Source organism: Rhea pennata, chromosome 1, assembly GCF_028389875.1.
Source record: "Rhea pennata isolate bPtePen1 chromosome 1, bPtePen1.pri, whole genome shotgun sequence".
In the NCBI taxonomy this organism is placed as follows: Eukaryota; Metazoa; Chordata; class Aves; order Rheiformes; family Rheidae; genus Rhea; species Rhea pennata.
Genome location: NC_084663.1, coordinates 78,151,124 through 78,177,964, shown reverse-complemented (window position 1 = coordinate 78,177,964; position 26,841 = coordinate 78,151,124). Strand labels below are relative to the sequence as shown.

Below are 26,841 nucleotides of genomic sequence, written 5' to 3'. Positions count from 1 at the left end.
CTAATTCTGAGTGTATAAAATAATTTTTCACTCTCTGTCCAAGCTGAAATGAAGGTGACATTTAAAGAAACTCAAGAAAACTCCCATCCTTTTATTTTTCACATTCCCTGTGGTTCTTCATTCAATGTGAAAACCACCATTTTACGGTTAAAGCATGGACCAGGAGATAATGGACTTGGACTGTGTTCCCAACTATGCCATCTATGTCTTTTGTGACCTTGGGCAAGTTACTTCTTATCTCACTAGGTCATAATTTCTCTGTCTGGAGACTACAGATGACTAATTTCTATGGGGAATTGGGAAGCTTAATAAACTAACTGCAGTGGGGAGATGTGAGGTTAATGAACACTGGTAAAGTACTCTGGTATCGTAAAATGAAAATGGTTTCTGTTAATGTCTTCTTATCTGACCAAGAAGCAGAAGATGGAAATATCATGAAGGGATTTGTTCTTATAGAAAGTAAGTCCAGGCCTGAAAAGAAGACTGTACTGAAAAATTGCAGTACTTATGAGAAAGCTTTTTCTCATAAGATTACTAACCCAATTTGCATAAGAGGGATGTCTGGAAACTTTAGGTAGTTATCCACAGAGAGTGCGAACTCAAATTTCACAAAACAAAAATATTCTGTGCTTACATGTAACATTAAAGAGAGACAGAATTCATCCCACAGGAACAGTAACTGCAAGTTACTTTTTGTATGCTCTCTGCTCTGTATGTGAGCTGTGATTCTTGGAGTAAATCTTCCTGTCCAAGACATTCTTTTTCTAGCTACTGGTGCACAGTGACATCTTGACATCAGCAATGAGGCTTGAATACTTTCTCTCTCTTTTCCTTTCTTTTTCTCCTTGCTGTCTCCCATTTACTTTTACTTCAGCATTTCAGTAATGCTGAAACAAAGTTCCCTTCTCTTTTGTTTGCTTTTCTCTTGTCCACTGGTCAACGTTGCTTTATTTCAGATGCTGTAATAACTACAGCATAAACACAAGCTCTTAGCAGGAGAGTTAGCTGGGATTTCCCTACCCTATTACACAATCATAAGTTTCTGCAGCACCACTTTTTTGTTTGTTTTCAAGGATTAGTGGCAATATTCCACATACTACTGACATAATGAGGCATAAGCTTCATTCAAAGAATGCAGACACTGATTTTTAAAAGACGCTGGACTACTGTGTTACTAGATGTGGACACGGAAATTTTGAAAGGCAATAGACTACCCTCAAATTTGAGAGCTAGTAAGATTGCTAGTGGGCTTTTACACAGCATGAGGTATTTCCATGAATATTGTGCCTTGCTCAAAGTTAAATTCAAAGTGTCTGCTTTGAATATCTTATATAGCAGCCTGTGCATGCTGTCACTTTGTGTTAGCCAGAGGAACATTACTTCATGTGATAGACAAAAACACTACTTGGTACAATATAGCCTAATCCAAGACTTTTCACGTGGAACATTTGTTTTGTTTTGGTTTTAAGACATTTGCCTTTCAAACTGGTCTGTTTTAATTAGAGCTCAACCTGAACCACAAACGATGGATTTGAACTTTCCCAGAGTTCAGTGGTGTTCAGATCTGGCTTTTGGTTTGGCCCATCATAGAGATAGGGTCAGCTTAAAAGTACAGATCTGGAAACAAACTTCTACAAAGCCTGAGGCTGTAAAGATTATTTAATGAGACCCATATCTCATTTTAATTGTTGATTTGCAGTAGTGATATTTGCTAGCATTTTTTAAAAGTACCTTTACGTAAGCAGCATTAACTTGGAATACCAAACTATCTATTTAAATACTGCTGTATTTAAATACTCGAAGGCAATTCTCTGTCCTATTCCTGGTCACAAAGCCTAGATCCAGGTCTGAAGTTGGAGTACTTTTAAGGTTTATAGCATTTGCTTCTGAGCTTGGTTTAAAATTCATCTTTCACTTTGAGGACATCACAGCTAAAAACAATAGTAGTTCTTTGTGGACTAAAACTTTGATCTTTTATCCTCATAACATTTTGATTTTTCAGCTGAAAGGGTAGTTAACTCACAATGCTGGCATCTATTCTGTTGTCTGGTCCTCATGTACAAACCGTTGTAGGTGTGGATCATCATCTCAGGATGGCTTGTACAATACCTGGCAAAATATAGGCTCAGTTAACTGATGTTAACACCATACAAATAATAAATAACAACCAGTAATCTAGCAGATAAAATAACCTGACTGATAGGGATGGTCAAACAGTTCCAGATTAGACAGTGATCAGTATGTTTCATGATGCCTGAGAGGATTAAAATAATTGCCCTTTGTTTTTCTGCATCTTGTCACTTCCTAACTCCTGTCAGGATGAAAAGCTCAAGAGCTGAAATACTGTAAAAAAGATTTTGCTCTTGTGATGTTTCCAGACTCATTTTGCAAACCAAAGAGGTTTGGATAAGCATCCAGACTTTGTGTATTTATCCAAAATCCTCTGAGCTTTTTACTCTTTTAAATTTCTTTCATATGTATGATTTGTGTTACATCTTGCTTACTGGGGCTACAAACTAGACTACCAGGCAGAGACCCTTCAAACACAAAAAAGGATGAACATCATTATTTGAACCTAGCTCTCCTCTCAGAAAGACCTGTAAGGCAAAAGAAATGTGAATGCAGACATCCAAGCAGTGTAAGAGCACTTGGAAAATATTTAAGTAAATTTGAAAGTGACTCCCATTCAGCCCTTTCCCCACAGTTTTCTCCTTTACTTTCCACAAAATTTAAGCTCTCACAGATGACACCAGTGATTCATGATGTGCCTGCCCAGCTATTTACCCTACACCTGTAAGATGCAATCTCTGTAGCAGAATTAGCAGAGGGAAGGCATGCTCATACCGATGCATGGAAAACCCAGCCTCTCAGCTGAAATCACCAAGGGTGGGCTTGTTTGGGCTGAATTGTGAACTAAAACAGATGAGACATGGTTCTTCTGCTACCATGTGCAATGCACAGCAACTGGGACATGGTAACATCCTAAACAGCCACATCAAAACTGATTGCATCTCACCTGTCTTGGTATGGTATCTGAGGAGGTGCGAGTACATGGTGGCAGGAGCAGGCTTCAAATACCATGCACTTCTCCTGTATTGATGGCAGGCATGGTAATGCTGAGCATTGCTGTGTCCAAATCCCTTTAAGCCTCTGACAACAGCTGACATACTGCAATAGGATGCAAAAAGTAGAGAAGAAACTCCCTAGCCCCAAGGAACAGTGCAGCATTCATGGAGCTGTCCTGATCCACCATTTAGCTGCATGGGCGTTCTCCCTGAAAACCCTGTTGAATTTGCCTATCAGATGTGAGATGAGAGCTCTACAGCTGACTTCCTCTGTGGTCTTCCCATGAAGGGAATATCAAAAAGAGGACTACTTGTTATAATATTTCCTTTTGCCGTAGGGATAAATGCCTTAATCTTGTTGTGTCCCAGCTCATCAGCTGTGAAACAGAGCTAAGAGTATTTCCCTTCTATTCCCCTCTCCAGTTGAAAGACTCAGCTCTTTAAGGCAGGGACTCTATCTTGCGTAAACAGATTTGTGTCTAACACGAATTTCGACTGGGTGTCACTTAGCTATATGTAGTTCAAATAATTAGAGCAAAACAGTACGGGTGCACTCAGAGAATCTGCATGATATATTGAGATAACATTCATGATTTAACTAAGTTGCCTAAAAAAATTCTGAAGTGAAAGCTGAAATTTCATCTGTAGCATCCATAAACACTTGCACACACAGATACACACCCACAGACACTCTGGCATGCCCAGATATAAGGGCTTAGTGCTTACAACTATCCATAATTCAGCGAACTCTTTAAAAGGTGTTATTATTTAACATGTTTCTACAGTAAAGCACAGGTGTGCACAGTGATTTACAAAAGAACGCAGACATGACCACTGCCCTCAGGGATTTGTTATCTAGGTTAGAAGTGACATAAGAAAATACAGGGAAAGATGACTTCATGCAAATGGCAGTACAGATTTATTTTTAGAGAAATGTTCCCCTACACAGTGTATTTATAAATCAGGCCATTTAAATGACTGAAAAGAGTTAATTAAAATACTGATGCAGCAGAGTCCATGCAGTAAATCCACTGAGAAGGTCTGATTCTGCAAGGCAATGACTTCTTAACATTAACATTTGTGGCAATGGGGATGACAAAAGGTTTGTGAAATTGGGTCCATAGTAAAGTCAGATATAATCACAGAATTGCAGAGTGATTTTAGGTTGGAAGGATCCTCTCCTGACAGTCAAGGAGAATACCCATTCTGTACTGCTTGATTCACTAAAGGCCTACAAAACCCCTACACACGAAAATCTCAGTGACCAAAAAATTTTGCTAGTGCCTTTCTCAGCAGTTACATCCTGCTAAACTGGAGCAGAAACTTGACTAGAAAATCAATTTGCTTTAAAAATGTAATAACATTGTTCCCCTCTCCATGATGGAGTCTTTTTTTTTTTTTTTTTTTTTTTTCCTGCCATTTTCTTCTCTTTCTGGTGATGCAGAAGGCATATTTTCTATTTCTTAAGTTGGAGTTGACAATCTTTCCCTTGTTGAGTGCCACAGATCCCTCAGAAAACTTTAGCAGGCCATATTGTAATACAAAAGCACTATCAGTAACAACCTTAAAGAAAAAGGAAAACAGAAAAAGGTATGTCCACATATCTGCAGATTCTTTTCTTTTTTTTTCTTAAATTGTTTCATATCTCCTTGTGAAATGCCCATAAAAATAGAGAGCATAATGCAGAGGCAAATCCTGCACATAAAAACTGTCATCATGAATGAACTGATATGACTGAGTTTTTCTAACAACACCTGATTCCTCATAGCCTCTTTTCATTTAAGGACATTAATATGTTATAGGACCCATTTTTTTTTTTTGAGGTGTCTTCAAAAGTCTATGCTCTACAACAAGGGGTGCAAAGAACTTTAAAAAAAATCAATACTCTGCAAGATATCTTCAGCTGAGCACTAACATATTACAATTACAATTATGATATATCAAAACACTAGTCATTATTAAAAAAAAAAAAAAGCCAAAACATTCAATAGGGAATCATTAAGTTCCACAACAAAACCTCAATAGATCTAGGCACAGAACACAGACAGGAGACTATCACTCTGCTCCAGCTATTGCTTCCCACATACTACTTTGATGGTATTAGCAGTAGCATTGTGAAAACACAGTCAACTGTGACACTGCACAGACTTTTGTCGATAGTACAGTGTATCTGGAAACTTCTCCGTGTGCTTTGTGCACTGCATATTTCTCAAACCATAGTTCTGTGCATTCTTTAACATACCATGCTCAGCACCATGTTCGGACTAAACCTTAACAAAAACAAGTAGTGGTGCTTTTGAATCAAAACTTAATTTCCCTGTTTTTGTAAAAATGAGATACAGATAGTTTGTTAGCTATGACGTAATAAGAACAGTTTGCTACAACGAAGAGAAGTTTACAAGTGAGATGCTAAAAATTACCTATTTCTCTGGGTGTTTTAATATACCCTCCCAAAAGCTCATAGCCAGCTTGCTAAACTTGCATGAGCTGTCCCAGAAAAATCCAAAGGACATGCTGCCAAAAGACAGTCAATAATAGAATTATACTCGCTTTAGAACAGTAATTCTGACAATTATTTACAGTTGCCAAGAATTAACTGAATATATTTATGAAGTAAATTTAAGAAAAACACTCCCGTAAATTGTTGGAAGTCTCATTACAGAAACCCCTGTGGAAAGTACCACCAAGCCTTCAGAAAATGACCATGAAATTGGAAAAGCACTTGAAAAAATGTAAAAAGCAGAGGCACAGTAAATAGCTTTTTTTTTAATTGGCATGCTTCCAAAAGTACTAAAAATAGTGACAGCAAGGAGCTGCAAAGAGGCAAGTGTGAAATAAATCTGGCTCATGTACAGCCCATTCTAAAAGAAAATTGGACAAACCCACATAAGCAACTGAAAACAATCTAGTTGAGAGTGTGACTCTAGAGCGATGGCCAAAATCCTAGCACCTCCAACCCTAAAAACTTAGTGGGAGTCTAGAGATGAAAACTGCTGAATAACAGAGGACTCTGTGTATAAACTATTATGTCATAGCATTACACATTCTCAGTTCTGAAAGCTGCATCATTCTCTGTCCCTCCCAAGTGTAACCTATAACAGACATAAGGAACAGTCTACAAGGAAGCCACTGAAATTATGTTAAACTCCTGGTTCTCATTTGTTTAAATTCAACATCAATCCATTGTGATTAAGACCACCTATCTGGATGAAAAAAGTAAAATCAGACATAACTATTTTAATTAAACAGTAACAGGAAAGAAAAGTTTTAGGTAGGAAAAAGGAAAAGAATAAACATTGTAAAGAGAATGTTACCTGCATGATAACTGGAAGACTCAATTAAATTTCAGCGGGAAGTCTGGCTGGAATAACAGCTATTCAGTCTATATCAGGTTCATCATTTGTGAACACTTCTGAATGCAGAGGTTAAAAGAAGAGTCATATGACCATGATTGACTATATCTGTTATTTTGACAACAAGCTCCACGGTAATCTTTCAGTCAATATTTTGTCAGTGAGTAGAAAAAAACCTCAGTGTAGTGGACTCAATGAAGAGCATAAAGGAAGGATAAGATCAAGAAGGCCAAAAAATGTTTGCATCAGCCTTCATTGAAAGGGTCAATGGTGAGCAGACGCTTACAGAATTAATATCACAGCAGAGGAATACAATCTCAGTATTAGGTAGAGGGAGGTATTTATCTAAGCTGAATGTTTTCTAGTCAGCTGTCCATCATCTCAGAATACTCAATGAAGCCGTTTTAGAGCCTCTAGTCCTGACAGTCATTAGAGCTGAAAACCTGTGGAGAACTCTGATTAAGAAGAGTTTAAAAAACAAATGCATTGCCTTTGTCAGAATGAAAAAAAAGAGAGGAATTCCTGGACAAATCAGCTTAACTTCAGTAAGTGAAAAAATATGCAAACAAAAACCCATTTGTAAACTCATAACTGAAAAAAGAGTTGACTGGTAACAGTCAACAAGAATCTGTCAAGAATAAATCATGTCAAACCAATCTAATTTCCTTCTTATGTCACCCAGATTCTCAGAGGCAGAGAAGCAGCAGTTTATACCATACGCCTTGGTTTTAAAGGAGGCTTTTGACACTGCCTCATATGACATTCTTCTAAGAAAACTATGAAACTGTAACAAAATGGGGGCATATTGTCTGGAAACTCTACTTGGAGGGTAACTATCAAAATGGAAGGAGGTACTGAATGGGATTCCTTGGCATCTGTGCTGCATCTGACCCCAGTCAGTATTTACATTCTTGACTTGAATGAAGGAATAAGGAGTGCTTATTAAATTTAAAAATGATGCTAGGCTAGGAAGAACTGCAAGGAAGCTGGAGAAAGCTTGAGTCAAAACTGAAAACGATCATGAAAAATTGCAGAAATGGTCTGAAAAAAAAGAAAAGAGAAAAGAAATAAGAGGTAAACAAGAAAGACAAATAAAGATCTATATCCATTTGTGGGAATAATCAGTTGTACAAATGCAAGATGGAAAACATCTGGCATGATAGCAGCTGCACAGAAGACAAGCACAAACTAAGTAAGAGTCAAGAATGTGCTGCTATTGTGAAAACACTGTACTGGCATGAGTAAACGCCAGCATAGCATGCAAGACACGTGAAGTGCTCCTTCTGTTCTACCCAGAATGAGTAAAGCCTCAGCTGGAGTGCTCAGGTGTATCTCTGTTGCTGCGCTGCAAGGGATGTGCCAGCTAGTCTACAGAATCCAGGCAAGTGCAACAGGAATATCGGAGGTCTTGAAACTATGTCCTACAAAGACTGGTGGAACAAGTCTAGAAAAGGGACAAAGGTATTTAAATGTTTAGAGGCTGCTGTTAGAAGAATGGAAAAATCAGTTCTTTGTAGAGTAAGAAGTGGTAGATTTACATTCAGTGAGACAGTTTCAGGTTAATATTGGTAACACATGTATAACAACAGGAGCTCGCTGCACTGGAACAGGCTGTCCAGTGGGCCTGCAGCATCTCCACTGCTGATGGTCTTTAAAAGCAGGATAAATAAAAAGCTGTTCTGAACGATATCTGTATTATTAGCCTATGTTGAGGGATAGCTGAGGGGTGGACTAGAAGATCTCTTGAGGATCTTTCTATTCCTACTTTTTAATGGTATTTTCTGCTTATACAAACTACAATATTTTGTAGTTCTTACATGTAGCACTGGGTGTAGTAAATTAGAAAACTGGAAAAAGTATCCCTATTCCTGCATTCAACTTTTAGCTTATAAACCGAGAAGTCCAGAATCAGTTACACTGAAAATACAAATAGAGAAAAGATCTGTTCCAGACAGTGAGAAAACTCTCACTGACTTCTATTACCCTTGGATCAAACCCAAAGAGAAGAGTCTGAAGTATTTTCTTTAAGAATTGCTAAAGAATATGTTGAACAAAATAAAAAATTACTAGGCTTGCTAGCAAAAAAATTCATCCATCCCTACCTTAGGTGCTACTGTTTAATTTTAGTTTGCTTATTTAGATGTATCTATAGCTTTCTGCCCAAAAGAAATTACTCAGTGTGTCCTTAGCACTTGCAAAAGAAGACATGTCCAAAAGGATTGGTTTGGTAAAAAAAAAAATCTAACCTATGTTGTGGTTCAATTCGTCTTACCACTGACCTATATTGAATTTTGTCATACAATCAAAGATCCACTGGTGTCTACAGACTGTGTAATTTTTTTTTTTGTTTAATAGAAGCATGTAACTTTTTTCTATCATTGTTGACTTAGGATTTAGCAAATTACTGTCTAAACGGTATCTATTCCACAGTCTAATATTTGAAATTAAATTATAGTTCTATTAGATGACATTCAGTAGCACTCTTATTCATCTGGCTGCTGACAGAAGACATTTCTGAATGATATGTGGAATAGTAATATCTTTACCTAATTACTCAGAAAAATAGATGCCTTGCTAATAACTATGAAACAATTAAATATTTACAGCTGCACCCACAGCTGAAAGACAAAAATATATATTTAGCCTACATGATTCTCAGCTGATTGTGGTTATATGCTGCTGAATATATATGTATTAGAATGTAGTAAACTACAGCAATTATGGAACTTGTAATAATTTCTACGTCAGACCATACTAAGTTTAGTGCTCAGTTAGCAGTCTAAAAGTTAGTCAGAGGTCACATCTAAATTAGGGCTAAAGTATAGGCTGCTCCAAGATTGCAACAATGGATAAATAGACTCGCTCTATCTATCAGAAACTGCTCATTTTAGGAAGCAATGATCCAATATCTGTTTGTGCGAGCAGAAACTGCCTACACTAGTTGGTGGAAGAGCATGTTTTCAATGCAACCAGCAGTCAGAATGCAAATGAAGTTGGGCAAATGGTAGCAGCTCTGACTGGCAGAGTCAGAGTTTTCAGATCACAGAATTTCTGTTTGCAGTTCTGTGTTTCTGAAATTAAAACAAAAATGTCTTGTTTGCCACCAAAGAAGGCATTTCTAACATTGAAATGGATGAATTCAAGGATTATAATGAAAGCCAAACAGTCTCTTTTCCATCAAAATCAGATCTCACTGGAATTATTCCAGTCTACAGGACATTATTTTTTTTTTTAAATCAAACAAGGAATTTTTCTTCAGAGACACAGATAGTGAGCAAATATAATGCCAAATTATTGGAGTAATCAGGATATTTACCAGGAAAAGGAAAATCCAGCTTCAAGTTAGTTGAGTCAAATCCCAAATCTGCTGCTATTTGTAATATTCTCTTTCCTTTTCATGAATGTTTTTGCAAAGTCTTGGCTTTGCTTCATTGCAGAATAGGAATATTTTTGAATATTTTTTCTGAATCTCTGAAAATTTCATAAAATAAGGTTATTGTTCCCCATTCAGATATCACAACAATCACTGTTTAAATTGTTTTAGCCACCTGAAAAAGACTTACTTAGAAATGATTCCATGTGATGACATGCTAATGGAAAGCTCTGAGCAGACACGTTATTTGAGCACAGAGGTTTCCCTTTCTCCTCCATCAGCATTTTCTGAGAGAATGTATCGATCCTATGTGTTTAGAGAACTGCTGAGATGTTTATACTGAGTCTGTACTGAGTTCAAGAGAAGTTTCAGAACATCTTCTAATTAAAAAAAACAAACCAAAACAAAACACGCTTAATTCTTAGCAGGTTCAATTGAACAGCATTTACTGAAATGACCTAACTTGCAAAAGGAATCCAATTTTCAAGATGAATTTTCTTTCTGAGTTTTTCTTATTTTATAACTGTATTGGGATGCAACAATGATCTTTTCAGAGAGTCAATATGGTTTCCACCTGGTATTATCCCATGACTTGACATAATTTCACTACTCCTGTAGCTTTCAAGTGGATCAAAGAAAGATGCTTTCCTCCAGTGCTGAAGGTATGATGGTGAAGAGGGAAAAAGAGAAGAAGATAAATACATAGAATTTAGTTTTAAACAACTGATCAAGGGAAATGCCTTGTAAAAACTCCTGGACAGGTCACTGACAAAGTGGCCATTATAAAATGACTTACCTTCTATTCTGGATACATGTAGAATATGTTGAAAAATAGCATTGAAGCAGTATGTCTCTAGTCAATGTCCTAGTAAATCTCTTGAACTATAGCTGTATTCCATGATAACAGTACCTTGCTATTTTTTATAGGCTTTCCTGCACATGTTTCAAAAATGTCTGAACTCCTCAAAAATCTTCCTGAGGCAGATTGCATTATCATTTATTCCTGAAGATGAAGGAAATCTTGACCTTTTCTAATATCTAATGTTACTGTATTTCCAGGTTTTCAATTTATAAATTAGGAATAGGTATTTTAAAAAGGAAATGAAGAAAGAAATCCTGCAGGTCCATAAGATATACTTTAAAGTATGGGTCTCAGCTTGACTTCAGCTGGAGAGTGAGGAAGAGAGGAGTGAATATTGATAGGTATTTTTAGAGAATATACTAGGAACTAGAACAGAGATTCCCAAACTTCTTAAACTGTTTTGGAGTGCTATCAACCCTCAGAATTTCTTGTGGACCACCAGGCATCGTTATCATCAAACTTTTAATTGAAAACACTATTAAAAACACTGTTTAATGTAGCTCTGTGGATTAGCTGCAAAATTTTACCATGGCCTCCTGGACCACCAGTGTTCTGCGGACCATGGTTTGGGAACCACTGAACCAGACTACACACATAGTACACCCCAACAAAATATTTCTGTGTCTGAAAGTCAGTCCTTCCAGTGCACACTGTACTCCAATACTACACAAGTGAGTTTAACCTACTCAGTACCTGAAGAGCATGGAGCGCTCTTATTTTTCTCTTACCTTAATTTTCTTTTTTATTGCTTTGGAGAAACAAGTTAATGGAGCCAAAAAACAGTTTATGATTGCTTCTTGTAGGATCTCTCTCAAATCCAGCAGTGGTGTAACCTTTCAGGAAGCTATCTATAAAAATAAGAAATATTAAAAAAAACACATTGTGCACAGGTCATTCCAGAACAGTTAAGATATCTGTGAATCCTAAAATAAAAATTTAAAAATAGCTTCTGAGGTTATTTCTTTTTTTTCCTCTAGAAGGAAAGCTTTTCCCCTCCCTCACTTCCCAAATCCATTAACCATGTCAAAGCTCTGTGTGTGGTCATTAAAGCATTTCAGCAACTTTCTACAAATTCTTTACAGTTATTCTTTGGCTGCGATACAAAAAGATTGTTTATCACCAGAAAAATACTCAGAAGATGATGATGATAGCACCAAAAAATAGTTTTGTAGGAAAACATTATAAATGAGAACAGTAAAACCTGAAGGGCCATGATCTAGCCCTAAATTAAGTCAATGCCAGGATGCAGAGCAGGAAGCAGCTGCAGTGTTCTTTTCAGTCATTCTGCCACTGTATCTCTTTGCTTACACATGCCAAAGGTAACTTGGCCAACTAGTGTCTAATAAAAAAAATGGGTTTATTTGCCTCTCTTCGTATAATCAGCATCAATGGCTGTAATATGGAATTGGGAAGAAGGAACCTTGGCAAGTAGTGGCATCATAAGAAAAGAAAAACTGAACTTTGCACAGAAACAAGCCTATGCTTACATGACAGTAGTTTAGTTGTTTCAGAGAGGAAATAAAGCTGCCACAGCAGCTCACTGTGCCCTGCACACTCAAGAACCAAGATAAGGCAGAAGTTTGATTCAGAGTATGAATGAGAAAGAGGAGTTGTTACAACGAAGCTCATATGCAATAGAAATCAGCAAAGGAAAGAGCTGATCTCTACCTTGTCTTGAAAGAAGAAAAAGCTGCCTACCTTGTCTTTACAGGCCTCTTTTGCTATACTTGTCAGAAAGCATTAGCAAAGGTCACTACTGGAACACTATTAAAGATGGATGAACAACCTTCCCCATTTGTGTCCTAGCCCTCTTGCATATCTGAAAAGGTCTGGTATTTCCTAAGGTATCTGAATACTCATTTTTCCCAAGCAGTGCCAACACGTAAAGTCAGCTATTATCTTCCAGTGTGCATTGCCATCAGTGACTTACCTATTCTTCATCTGAAATACATATAGTTCTATTCAGCTAGCCAACCTGACTGGATACTGTGCAACCAAACTGTGTTGCCTCACCTCATCAATGTCCAAATGCATCGCCCAACTCCCCTCTGGTTAAGATGGGACTGTTGCACTGCTTGTGCTCCCTGGATCAGTAAGCCTCAGTCTCACCAAGCATTTAAAATAAATGCATAATTTTTTAGGAATGAGAAATACACACAGGTAGTGATGCTCTTCTTGCATTCCCACCTGATGCTGCTGCTGTACATAATATGTGTAACTTTCTTCAGTAAGTGCTGCCTTTCTGCAAACCCACCAGCTTTTGGCTTCTCTCCACAGGAAGCAGGGAAGCTGCATTCACCTATGCCATTACTGCTGCTGGGGTTGCACATGCTGTCACAGCCGCCTGCAGCCAGGGCAATCTCAGCAACTGTGGCTGCGACCGAGAGAAACAGGGCTACTACAACCAGGAGGAGGGCTGGAAATGGGGAGGCTGCTCTGCGGATATCAGATATGGCATTGAGTTCTCCCGGAAGTTTGTGGATGCCCGAGAAATCAAAAAGAACGCTCGACGGCTGATGAACTTGCACAACAATGAGGCTGGAAGAAAGGTATTCTGGAAAGGACCAGGGATGGGGAAATGTGTGTGCTGGAGGAAGGAGGGAGGCTGGTTTGATCTAAAGAGGAACTCCTGAACAATTCACCTCTTTCTCTGGCTGGTATCCCTCACCCGTATCAAATTACCTGACAGTGTTTAATGTTTACATTTTCTTGTTGTTCCTTTTTATTCCAAGTGACTATGTATTACAGCGCCTGTCACTGTTCTTCTAAATATTTCTGCTTCGTAAGACTTCTTTCCAATCCCCCCACTAACAGCCAGGACTTTGCTGGAGCTGTCTGGAATAATGACAAATCTTTGCGTTTCATCTCCTTCACAAATATCTAGCAAGAGATGATGGGCTTGTAATGGGACAGGACTGGACTGCTGCATTGCTGAACTCCTATAGCACTAGCAGCTCTTTATTCCATCCAAAAACAAAGCACTTATTTGACCACAGCTCTAATCAAATACATCAGAGCAAATGCACAATTGTCCACTTCTCACTGGCAGGGTACAAACAGCTGTATGGTAAGTGTCACTTTGGAAGAAGAAACAATTTCATGTCTACAATCACTACCGAGTTGCTTGCAATTGAAAAAATAATTCGGCATAGCTCCGTTATGTTTATGTCCATTGAATAACTATCCTCACAGCTCTCAAAGTTTGCCCTTTAAAAAGTACAATAAATCCTTCTACACAATATACACCAGCCTCAAAAGAGATTTTACTGATTTCCTTCAAAGTGTTTTCTTCTAAGTGAAAAAAGTGTATTTTCTACCATCCAGCATGTATATATTGTGTTGTAGGAGACTCCAATACACTACTCCTCCCCATGCAGCCTCCAAAGTCAGACTGATATTTTCTTCTCTAAAACAGTGTGTGTTTTTATTCTACACCAAGCACTAGTTGTTGAGGTCAACCTCAGAGATGGCTGAATTGATGGTGGCAGACACAGTACAATCATTTTACAGTCTGTATTTTGGAGAATGCAGCAAAACGTCCAGGGGATTGCAGTTATGCACTGAACCTGAGAGGTTTATATGGATAGTTATCCACTGGGGGAAGAGTATTACACAAATTCAAAGTGATGAAAGAGACCAAATATGGTGCCTAATCTCAAGTGAAGAATAGGATTCAGAAGTGAGGGAGGAAATTCATTCTGAAGAGCACAACAGAAAGCAGTCTAAGAGTGGTGCACTTTTTTTTTCCCTAAAAGTGCTCTGTCAGGTGGGTAAGAGCATCTAATACAAGATTGCTGCATGGAAAGTCTTCCATCCTGGGCTTGGTCATCTCCCTTAGTTGAGGTGTTTCAACTTGGCATCATGCATTGTGTTTGGAGGTCAAAACAGAAGAAAGTCACATGTTAAACTTGCAGTGGAGCACTTAGTACGGCTAAGATGGATTATGATCCCTATCAAAACTGGCAGCCTCATGTGGTACTGTGGACACCCCCCTAGAGGTGATATACGTCCTGTTTTGAACATATTACAGTCCTGTCCCATCACAAGAGGGCCAGAGGAGCAAAAGTGGATGCATAGATGGAGAACAGTGAAGTCACTCGCCCAAGGGCAGAAAGCAGATCAGTATCTGATCCAGGCACTGATCCCAGGTCCCCCAGTTCTAAATACAGGCTGGTAACCAATAGACCACATTGCTGATTCTTATTAAGCAAATCATATTTCTATTGTTCATCAGAAATTTCATAAACAGGGGGATGTAAGTAAACCAAAGATGTGTGTTGGTACAAATATTTCTGGTAGCAGTATTCATGTAAATGCCTTTATTTTAACATTTTTAAGAATTTCATTTTCTGTGAACGTTCTTCACTCACATTAATATTTTCGAGATCTGAAGAAAAAGGCTTGTAAATACTGACAAAACAGGCTTTTCCCCCAAATACAGTTCTTTACAAATAGTGTTTTGGAATTCATCCACTCTGTTGTTGGTATTTTTCAGTAGTCATCTATACCCATAGAGTTTCATTATAGTCATTAATGCATCGTATCATTTTGAAGACCTAAGGTTGACCGAAACGGTTTGATGAAATTCTTTGTTTTTGTTTTTTAAGTACAGCCCATCAAATCCTGAGGAATGTGATCATATAAAAGATGGTTTGAGGGCCATGTCTAGAAATAATGTTGGTGTTATGACATACATTCCCATGAAAGGGATATGCAAAGTTGTAGAGTATATTATACTTGGTGATTTTGGTTCATCTGAGATCATCTGGTATTTGTATAAATTAGATATTCTGAATCTGAGGATTAACCAAAACTTAATGTCAGAGCAAAACTCTAGAAACATGGGTACATTGTACTTTTCTTTTCTGTATTGGATTTGTGAAACTATAGAGTGTTATGCAATTTCAACCTGAAATCACAAGTCTCTTCTGAGAATCTCGATGAACCTCCTACATTCATCTGATATTTGGCAGTTTAGGGGAGCCTGTATAAGCTTGGATTAGGTTATGAACCTGAAACAAAATCTGAAACAAGTAGCTTTGCTTGCATGCAGATGTCATGCTGACACACTCTACATGGTCCTTGTTCACAGTCATGACAGAAATACTGGATTTATGGCTGCACAATTGCTTGAGTGTAACACTGAATTTACATCTTTCTTCTTTCTTCTTCCAAAATCTCACAGCAACCTAAGGGTAGGATTGACAAGACAGTAAACAAAATACATGCTTTTGTAGATTCCTACAGAAAACCTACAATGAGCATGTTTCTGTCAACCATTAATGTATTTCTTAGTTACAGTTCAATCTTATCAAAATTAGTATTAATGAACCCCCCCCCCCCACACAAAGAACTTGAATATAAACTTTAGCCAGTTCTCTAAGGTTATATATACCACAGGATTTCCACTCTTTAAAACCTCTCCCAGTATTTACATCTATAATACTAGAGCATACCAGCCTTTATTAGGTCACACTGAACTGGCTTTTTGAGTTGGGTAGGATCAACAGTATATAGTCCATAAATTTACTATTTTAATTCTAGCCTTTTCTCTAAATCTCAGAGCTGCCTAATACAGAAACATCAGGAATGAAAGGATGCAAAGGGCCCCCAGTGTCACCTAAAATTATTTCCAACTTGCTCTGAAGTCAGTGGAAGGCCCTCAATGACTTCATTAGACTTTTATCAGGTGTTGAGAAAACCATTACTAGAAGCAGTATTCAGGAGTCTGGTTAGCATTTTCAACCCCAAGGCAATAATACGGGTACAGTATTAAACACTGCAAGGAAAGTTTCCTGGACAATGGCAGGAATTTTGTCTGTTCTCAATCTCTCCCAGTGCCTGTCCCAGAATTGCCTCTTCTCTCAGATATGCCTAGGAGTCAGAAACATTTGTAACTATAGCAGTGACTGTAATGTTTTGCTATCATAGGGATGTTCCCAAAAGCTGGCCTGCTTCAGTTTTGTTAAAAACAGAGTACTGAGGAATTTCTTTTAGAGGAAAAAACAGCATGCTGTATAAATAATTACACAAACTTTGGAAAACAGATGAGGGGGAAAATAGTTTTGGAGGCTGTTTAACTTGATTCTGGAGCAGGGATGCTCAGCACAGCATTATTCTAATAAAGTGCCTCCTTGAAAAAAACCCAGATATTTAGGCTTTTGGGGCAATTGCTGATGACTGTGGAAAGACTGAATCCCCTAAATTGCTCTGCATTGCATTTCTAAGAATTGTTTCAGCTAATGACAAGTTTGTGAATTTTCCAATAAGTTTGTAATGAATAGCACCAGTGACAAAATAACAAACTTTCCATCAATGCAAAGAAATAAAGGCTTAGGGAGCCCTGGTGACATGAGATGCTACTGATGGAAAATTTATGCTTTGCGACAAAATAGCGCCACGCTGTGCAAAAGAGCAAAGTACCTAACCAGTATTATTTTTTTAAATGTCTGCTATGATTCAGAATGGAAAGTACAAATGTGGTAAACTAAGCCTCTGCCTGCCCCCTTCCCATGGAAGACTAGCATAAGTCTAATGCAAATGTTGCTGTGAAAAGGGGAAAGAATGGCATGTTGCTAATCTGAATGATTACAAAGAAATCTGTGGGCAAAACCTTGATATAGTAATGAAAAATTAAATAGCAACAAACCCAAGTAAGCTTTGCTGCTGTTTCATGAGACCGCTTTCCACCATGTATTTTTAGCAACAAGTATTTTTATTCTGGGATAAATGTACTTAGAAAGAGTAACATTTGGGAATGCATGCTATTAATCTTAACTTTTTGTTGAAAGCTTCAAAACAATGACCTGCACTCATGGGAAATCTCAGTTAGAAAAATGGGGGATTTGTTTGTTTGTTTTAAAGGGGAGAGGTAAAAGAACAAGCTGACAAATTGGTAGCAGATCACAGCTTTTACCAAAAAGAAAAGAATAAATATTTCCAACAGTTTATCAATCAATTAGGTTCTTATTCTAGACAATGACTGTGGTTATGTGGAGAAAAAACTGGTATATATATATTTTTTCCCTTCCAGAAACACACCCACAACACTTGGTGCCAGAAACTCAGCCTGGTACCATCCCAATATTTTTTCCTTTGTAATGTCAATGGTTTTTTCTTGTTGTTTTTTTGGAATGCCTGGAAGATGACAACATCTTATTTTACATTTGAAACAATAAGAGTGTGGGGACAAAAAAATTTTCAGACTCTCTTTAAATGAGATTATTCAATTACTTGGGACAACATTTCCATCTAAGCCATGACTAGTTCTCACAGTTCCTGGCGCCACAGAACTGTGGTACTGGGAAGGGTTTTTTGCTGACATGCTTTGGCGGTAGAACAGCTAATGAGGTGATTTGATGGTCACCATTCATTAAACATATATGTATGTATGAATGTATGTGTATATATATATAGTTTATGCATGTACATAATTATATATAATTATATATGTGGTCTATATGTGCATAAAATACATCAGGTAGTGTTAGCTCAGCTCACCTCACGTGAAATATTTAAACTAATAAGCTCACATCTGCAAGATGCTTGGCCTCCCTTAAAAGATTACAGACTGTCCTCACTGTCACCTAGCAGCAGATGAAGGTTAGACGTAACCTAGCAGGAGATGAAGGTTAGACAAAACCCCCCAAAAAGAAACTCTGGATGAATTGCACCAAAGTTGCAGTGGAAGCTGTATTGCAGTTTCAAAGTGAAAGCTAACTGATTTTATGCTCCTAAATGCCTAAAATGTTCTTCAAAATATGACTTCGGTTCCTAAGATATTTCAGCGATTTAAAGAATGTGACTTTCCAGGTTTTACAGCCCTCGGCCCATTATTTGCTGAAAGTTTCTTTCTCTGAAAGAAATGAACTATTTCACTGCACGTCCACTGTGAAAATACTCATGAAAGAAAAACTTTCGATAGCTGTGCTTGATGGCATGCTTTCCACTTTCCCACTAAATTGATCTGCAGACAGATATAAATCCACCTTCAAAAAGTTCAGTGTTACAGCTTGGGTGGGTTAGATGGATAGCTAATACTTATCCATATGTCCTGAGTATGCAAGCTTTGGCTCAATATCTCATGAGGGTAGTTCTCTTGCTTCCAGTTGGGCTGGATTTACTAGTCTATTTTCTTCTTCCAGAAACACACCCTTAACATTGACTGCCAGAAGCTACATCTGGTACTATCCCAACATTTTGGACATTTTGCATTAAAAGTAGAGGGAGAAATAGCCAAATATTTGAGAACTTGCTAAAAGGTTTTATTCTAGAAATGGGCATATCCATGCATATGATGCAATGTCTGCAGGACACACATAACTTTCATATAGCAAAATATTACTACACAACCCTCTCCCCCCCAAACCTGACATTTCTATATTGCTTGACCTTACAAAAACAAGAAATATTTTCATCCCTTTAAGATGATATTTGAAATTTTATCTGCAAACTTTACAGCAAGTTCCATAGGAAAGATAGTGAAATATTGCAGTTTTAGTTGGGTTTGCGATGATTTAAAGGGTGCTTCTCAAGACTTTTGCTTTAGCATTTCACTGGAAAAATAAAGTTCAGAAAGTTTTGACTCATTGCAGCAATTTATTGCTCAAAGTTAATGCAACTCTTTTGAAATTATTTTCTCTCTTCTAAAAGGCCTCTTCTAGGGAACAGGCATTGCTGAGTAAGGCTCTGTAAACAATAATGACCTTCATCTGATGGGCAGCAGGTCCCAAAATCCAAGGCTTATTTTCCTGCTAGCAAAGAGGAGAATTTGAGTGACCAGAGAAATGTGTCTTCTTCACTATTTTACATGCGTTCAATGGGGATACTGTGGGAGTGGGTGCCTTACCTCAAGAGGAAGGTAAAGGGCAGGAGGACTTGAATCAGGCTCTTCATACCTGCTGGAGTCTGCCCTGTTGTGGGGGGGGGGGGGAAGGCAGTCTTGCTTTGTGGCTGGATCTAGACACGCTGCAAAGTGGTGGCTCCACGTTCCCATTGAACTAAACAGTAAGAAAACTAGGGGTGTGACATGAAAGAAGTAAACACAATAAGTCAGTGCCTCATATCCCATGCTGCAAAGTATAAATACTATTTTGATGCTAGATGGAATGGCTTCTGATTGGAATGTGCAAGAGAAAAATATGTAGCTGAAGCACCCATATTCTTCTCTTCCTGGCTCTTTGCCTAGTTCACAGTGAGTGTCAGCCTTTCTTTCCCAGGGCTGGGTACGATCCAATGAGATGTGATGTGAATTCCTCTATTTTGGGTTCTCTGATATCCTATTAATGAAGAATTTTTAAGGATATTTGTATTAGAGGAGTAGCATTATGTCCTACTAGTATTAGAACTCTAGCTATTGGAGTCCAAAAAAAAAAAAAAAAAAAAACCAAAAAAACAAAAAAAAAAAACAAAACCCAATTTTGTTTCCCAGATGGGTCCTTGAGATCAGCATTTTGACAGTAGTCCTTGATCCCTGGCTACACTGAGACTTAAGTTAGACAGTACCCATTTACAATATATGAGCCAGTGGCTCTCATGGCCACAGCTGCTTGAGTATCAAAGTCAATGATGACATCCTAACACCAGAATCTGTCTCTCTTAATATGGGCATTACTCAAGGCAAAAGCTGATCACTGGTATATTTGATGGGAGAAAAACTCCTCAAGTTTTCTATTTCTTTTTGATTTTGCAATCAAAAAGTAATATGGATTTTGTTACATTCAATGTCTGGTCCAAAAATGTGCATTTCCACTAAGGAAAACAAAAATCAGAAAAGTAAAGCCAAAACAAACACACACAAAATGTTACTATTGTTTTTACATATTTTATCCAGATAGGATTTTTAATAAGTACAGAAACTGTATCTGATGTTATGCAGTTGGGTCTAGATATGAAACTTGAAAAATGAGTTTCTTTTCATGCATATCACTTTGTTTTAATCAGTCTTTGCAAGGATTTTCTACTTAACTGGCAGTAGACAACCCTCAAATTGCATTTTCGGTGCATGATTTATATAGGTATAAAAATATGTGGAACAAAAAAGCTTGAACATTGTATTTCACAATTCATTTAACAAACTAGCAGTAGTAGTTAGAAAATTTTACTTGGCAAGATCATACTGGAGTGGGAGTGGGTCTGTATGTGGAAAACGGACCTAAAGAATGTTCCTACCATTAGTCTGAGGCAGTGCAGTCCAGTGATGGAAATTTGCTTTGGGAAGTAGATCTTGCTGCAAACTATTCAAGATTAGATATGAGGCACTGACATATGACAAATGAAACTGCTGAAAGAGTGGGTCATATGAGCTAATGATTTTCAATCTTTAATCAGGCACCTAACTTGGTATAATGTATTAGATTTGAGTAAATAAGTACCTTTAAGGCTCAGGGTCAAAGCTTTGATGGGAATTGTGCTGAGGACAGTTATATGAAGGCAACATTAGTTACTCCTCATTCACAGCATTAAGTGCACAGGGTCAAATTCTATCACCTTGGCCAGGCTCAGTGGCTCCTTGCTTGCAGGTGGGAAGTGCCTTGAAATACTCAAGGAATAACATGCTGCTTACCATATAAACGTTAAGCTACAATAATCAGGGATCTCTGTATGACATCTCATTGGGCTTCATGGACATACCTCCTAGAAAGCTGGAGAGCTTGTGAGCAAAAAGGAATGTTCAGCAGCATCTGTGGGGAAACAGAAAACATTTTACTTTGAATCTGCTTAGTTTGGGCCTTCTATTCCCTGACCTCCAAGTTTTTGGGCACAATTTTATACCCACAGCTGACTGTGGGCACATAAATTATAGCATTTAGGAATTTAACTACCTGATGATTGGGCCTGCACTCAGTGTTGTAACCCCAAGCATTCCAAAATCATGAGAGAAGGCTCAAAAAAAAAAAAAAAAAAAAAAAAAAAAAAAAAAAAAATCAAGACAGAATAAAGTTGCTGGAGATGGTACTACAGTGTGTATCAGGCTATGCCTAACAATAGCATATCAACCAAATGTGCACGCGTATGCGCACGCACACACACACACACACAAACATGTATCTGCACATACATACCTAAACATATATATATATATATAAAGATATCAGCTAGGAAACCACAATGGGTAATATCTTTGTTTTCGAGAACGATACAACTTTCTCTAGTAAGAAGAAGCACATCAGTGAGATATACTGAGGCTCCTTAGGACAATGCCCAGGGTATTGAGCCTGCACAAGAATTAGAGCCTTGCCTCTTTAGCTCTGCTCTTCTCACTCTCAGAGCAAGTTACTGACTTGGCCTTTTCCATCTAAAAAATAGATATAACAAGCCAACCAAGAACCTGACAAAATACACACTAAACCCACAAACCTGCTCTTCACCATGATTTCTTACTTGGGGAAAAGAAGAACTCAGATCAGGCATGACAGGACTGGTCTCATTCCTAATGCTTTCCAGGAAGTCCTTAGATCCTGTGGTGCTCTCTGGTGAAGGTGTGGAGAAGGTTGCCTCTTTTTGCTATAATTTTTGCTGTAACTGCATGTTGGCTAGTGGTTGAAAGAGAGCTGTAGAAAATGGCTAGTTTAGGAAACCATGCTTTAGACTTATCAAGCAATGCTTACAAGCATTTTTTTATGCATACATGCACACTTAAATACCAATTGATTATTGTCACACAAATTTGCAGAACAGGTTTGGAATCTTACTCGGGGATCTTTGAGAAATCACATCCTCCTGCACAGACATGAAGTAGAAACAAAGGAACCTCAAAAGACCCCAGAATATTTCATACAGCCTCCCATTACACACAGCCAGTGAAATGCTGCTGCCTCTGTGGTTCAACCCAGCAAGTATTTTGCCTTCACTTTTTTCTATAGAGAAGTCATAATGGTGACGGTTCTTTAGAGAGCAGGGGCCTTCCCAGCATCCACAGAAAGCAGCTTTTAGCCCCTTTCATTTTCTTTTTAGAATATCTGCAGCTATAAGAGCTTTTTTACATAGCCAGTAAACCTTCTTGGTATCTGTTTTTTCTTTCTTGATCCAGTGACAGTCTGCAGTTCCAGAAAGTCTAAGGTATTTTTGAACTGGATGCTTAGCTGTCTTATACTTGCTACTGTATCTTGGCAGGGGAGAACCAAAACTAAATATTCTCTTTAATATTCAAACCCCAGAAATTTGGGAAAAAAACAAAACATACAATTTAAGTGAAACTCGAACAACTCAGGAGGGTGCCCTCTATTTGCAGGGATAACCAAAAGCTGTACAGTTTTTATTTTAAGGCTAGTTTCTTAAGCAGTAAGCATTTTTTACTTCCCTTCTGCTTCATTATACCATTGTACTCAGATTTCTACCCTTTTATCCTGTGCCCATTTCAGTCATGTTCTGGGATATGCAATGAAACCACTACAGGAGATGGACTGCAGCATCAGTAATGCTTCAAGACAAGCTCAGTGGCTCATATTTCTTTGTTAGCATCCTGTTGCAAAGGAGAAAGATCAGCCTGCTTTGTTCTTTGGACTTGCTTTTCACAAGCTAGTGACAACTGTGGGTGTAATGGTAGTCAGGTTTAAGCGGTAGGGCGAGCGCAGAAAAACAGAGTAGCTTCAGTGCGGCAATTTACCCCTCCACCTCACAGGAGAAGTAGGAGGCATCTGCTGGTGCTCCCCCTGGGTGCACATCAGCACAAAGAAGGGAAGTGTGAGGAAGGGAACTGCATGCCAGTGGCTGCACAGCTGAAGCACAGAAGAGGCTGAAGTTAGGACATGGCTGGGAGCTGAGCTCCCGCCAGCACTCAGATCCCTCCTAGGGCTCATGTGACACTCACTAGAGTAACCTTTTCTGATGGCAAAACTGCTACTGAGCCCTCAACTACATCCACTGTCGGAGAGAGTCTTACTGCAGCAGCAGATTTTATTTCCTCTAATGATGCACCATCAGGGTCCTGATGCAAAAAATATATATTTATGACTGCACATTTGCTTGATTTGCTGCAAAAAGTCCTGCTTTTAAAGGTGGTGGTTTGTCCTGTGGGTTAAACAGTTAATAGGTGTGTTGCTATTGCCACTGCTGGTGCAGCTGAAAGTTTGCACTTTACAGTGACCGTGAAGCCACACAACATAGATGAAAATTAATGCTAGTCAAAATCTTTTAAAGAATAAAGGAACATTATTTGAAGGAATTAAGATTAAATATTTGGATTTTTTTACCTTATATTTTCCATTTTCAAAATAAACGTGATTTGAAAATCTTTTTACATCACTGGAGTTCCATGAACAGCTTTGTTTCTAAAACCACATCTTCTGAAATTTAAGTAAATCTTTTCCACTGTTTGAAAATAGAATGCAAATATTTTCTTATACAATGACAAAACATTGCATTTCTGATAAAATATCATGTAAAACAAAATGTGTTATGACCATTTTGCTGGGAAGCAAGAGTATTTACAAGCATGCATTTGAAAAATTTCAACCAGAGTTAATGAATGTTGATATGAACTAACAGATTGAGAGTAAGGCAGTCTTGCAATAGCATTTTTGTCCAGTAACAATATGCAAATGTCTGTACATGTAGGTTCTTGAGGAGAGAATGAAACTGGAATGCAAGTGCCATGGAGTTTCAGGTTCCTGCACAACTAAGACCTGCTGGACCACACTTCCTAAATTCAGAGAGATTGGATATATTTTGAAAGAGAAATACAATGCTGCAGTGCAAGTGGAGGTGGTACGAGCCAGTAGACTAAGACAGCCAACTTTCCTGAAGATCAAGCAGATTAAGAGTTATCAGAAACCAATGGAAACAGATTTAGTGTATATTGAAAAGTCACCCAACTACTGTGAGGAAGATGCTTCCACAGGCAGTGTTGGTACCCAGGGACGGCTCTGCAACCGTACATCTCCCAACGCAGACGGATGCGACATGATGTGCTGTGGAAGAGGTTATAACACTCACCAGTACACCAAAGTGTGGCAATGCAATTGCAAATTCCACTGGTGCTGCTTTGTGAAGTGCAACACATGTAGCGAGCGGACAGAGGTGTTCACCTGCAAATAACGGCATCATGTTCAAATGAACAGAACAAATAGCCACAAGTGAAGAAAAGTGGAGTACAACAAACAACTACAGCATCATTTTGCACATCTAATCTTATTTGGGGGGAAAAAAATCCCTCCCCACTACTTATACTTCTAAGGATGGTGCATTTTGGCTGGCTAGCTGTTGTAACTGCTTTGGAAATAAGGGCAACAGGATTAAGGTGACATTGGCAACCTTACAACCCTTTTTCTCTCATCTGTCTTTTTACTACAACCTGGGTGTTGTAGCGTTCTCCTAGTAAGCACTCAACTTACACATGTCAGAGAAGCTGACTGTACTGCAGTTCCCATTAAATTTGAAAGAAAAAGACATTCTAACGTTTTACAACAACAAAAAACCCCATGCCCTGTGCAAATAAAGACTTTCTTAAGGAAATGAAATCTTCATTGACAACAACACAGCAGTCTGGCTGCAAAAATCTAAATTTCTAAGAAAGTAGGTAGAGAGAAAACTACAACTGACAGGGAGACAAAATCAGTGGTGGAAATACTCCACTATCAGTTTGAAAAAATAAAGTTCACAAGATTACATCAGCTGCCAGTGACACTGGAACTCTTTGAATGAACATTTAAAGTAATTATTTATGTTTTTAATAGTATCAGAAAATTCTAAGCACTAACGGGTAGCTATGTCTTAATTCTGTACTAAATGTAAACTTATTGGAACTCTGACTTTATGATTTTTGTATTTGGTTCTCCCTAAGTTCTTCAATGCTACTGATCTGTTGTCACTCCACTATTAGAGAGTTCAATTACTGTAGGCCTTAAGCAATTATCAGAACTGAGCAAAAAAGATCATGCAAAACTGTGGTTACAAATGCTTGACAAAGACTTTTCCCTGCTTGCCTCCTGAATAAGAATGATTCTTTTACATTCAGGCACAAGGCGTGGAACACCTACCTTCAGCTCACTGTGGGGAGTTTTAGGACACACAGACATGCTTCAACAAGTATCAAAGATTTTGCTTTGCAGTCAAATGCATTGGTAGGATCTTCCAAGCATTATATTTCCCCTTTTGACAGTTAAAGCTTATTAATTTTTACCAATAGTTTTAATAACTTATGCTCAGTCTGGACTGGGAAGGTGATAAAAATACAGTAGCTAGACTTCAGGTTGCTACAACCTATGAGCTGTGATCGCTTCTTGACCATAAGAAAGCTAAAATTTAGGTTCGTTTGTGTTACCACTATTCTAAGGTTGTCAGTAACATACTCCTAGTAAATATATGAATATTAAGAAAGAAGCTGAATTTTTATACCACGATCAACTCTAATTCACACACCTTTTCCCTAAGAAGGATTTAAAAAAATCCTCCAACCTTTTACTACTGTAAAATCTAGTGCTTTTAACCTCAAGAGCCAGATATACCTATTTACAATACAACACATTTAATCATGTGTTTGCTTGTAGCAAGGATCCCTACCTGACTGTCAGAAAATTTGAACTAAAAATTTTCTAATGTCTGCATATCTGCATATCTACATTTGCTTCATTTTATTACTTTTAAGAAGTTGCACAGCCATGAGGCCTCTGTATGTAATGTGGAAGCACTTGCCACACAAGAGTGCTCTTGGGGCAAGGAGGTGGTAGAGCTACAGCTCCATCAGTTCCCATGCTGGGCATGTGAATAACCTAGGATAATCTCCCTAATTTCTGGGCCTATGTTATCAAAAGTAACTAACAATGCGGAGACCTTGGTTGGAACGCTCATGAGGACCTGCCTGCCTGACAGCAAGTACTCACCCTCTGAAAATCAGACTCCCATAATGAGTCTCCCATGGAGCAATCCCAAATCAAGGCACTCTTTTTTTTGTTTTTGCTGTTGGTTTCTAAATACCAGTGAGAAGTTCAAATCTTGGTGTGAATGAGTGCAACTCCACAGAAATCAACAGTGCCCCCTGAAAATGCTACAGTCACTTCATATAATTTCAAGTTCCTACAGATTCATGGGTATTGCTGTTGGATAATAGTGATACACTGAACTTTCACTTCATTCTTGACAGGAAGCAAATAAAGCTCCCAAGCACAGTAATGCACAGTTCTATGGTACTAGATACTGTAAATATATTAGAATAGTATTTGTTAAGTACAATTGAGGAATCCAATTAAG

The 26,841-nt window shown here is 38.1% G+C and overlaps 1 protein-coding gene across 2 annotated transcripts in view; it reads left to right on the top strand.

The window, feature by feature from the left end:
* The window catches only part of WNT7B (Wnt family member 7B), a 94,000-nt gene extending 69,310 nt beyond the window's left edge, over positions 1–24,690 (top strand). For both annotated transcript variants that reach the window (XM_062570835.1, XM_062570829.1), the window contains exons 3-4: positions 12,931–13,202; positions 24,211–24,690. In XM_062570835.1, coding sequence (XP_062426819.1) covers positions 12,931–13,202; positions 24,211–24,690 — 752 coding nt within the window. The remainder of the gene's footprint in view (positions 1–12,930; positions 13,203–24,210) is intronic.
* Positions 24,691–26,841: the final 2,151 nt, after the last annotated feature.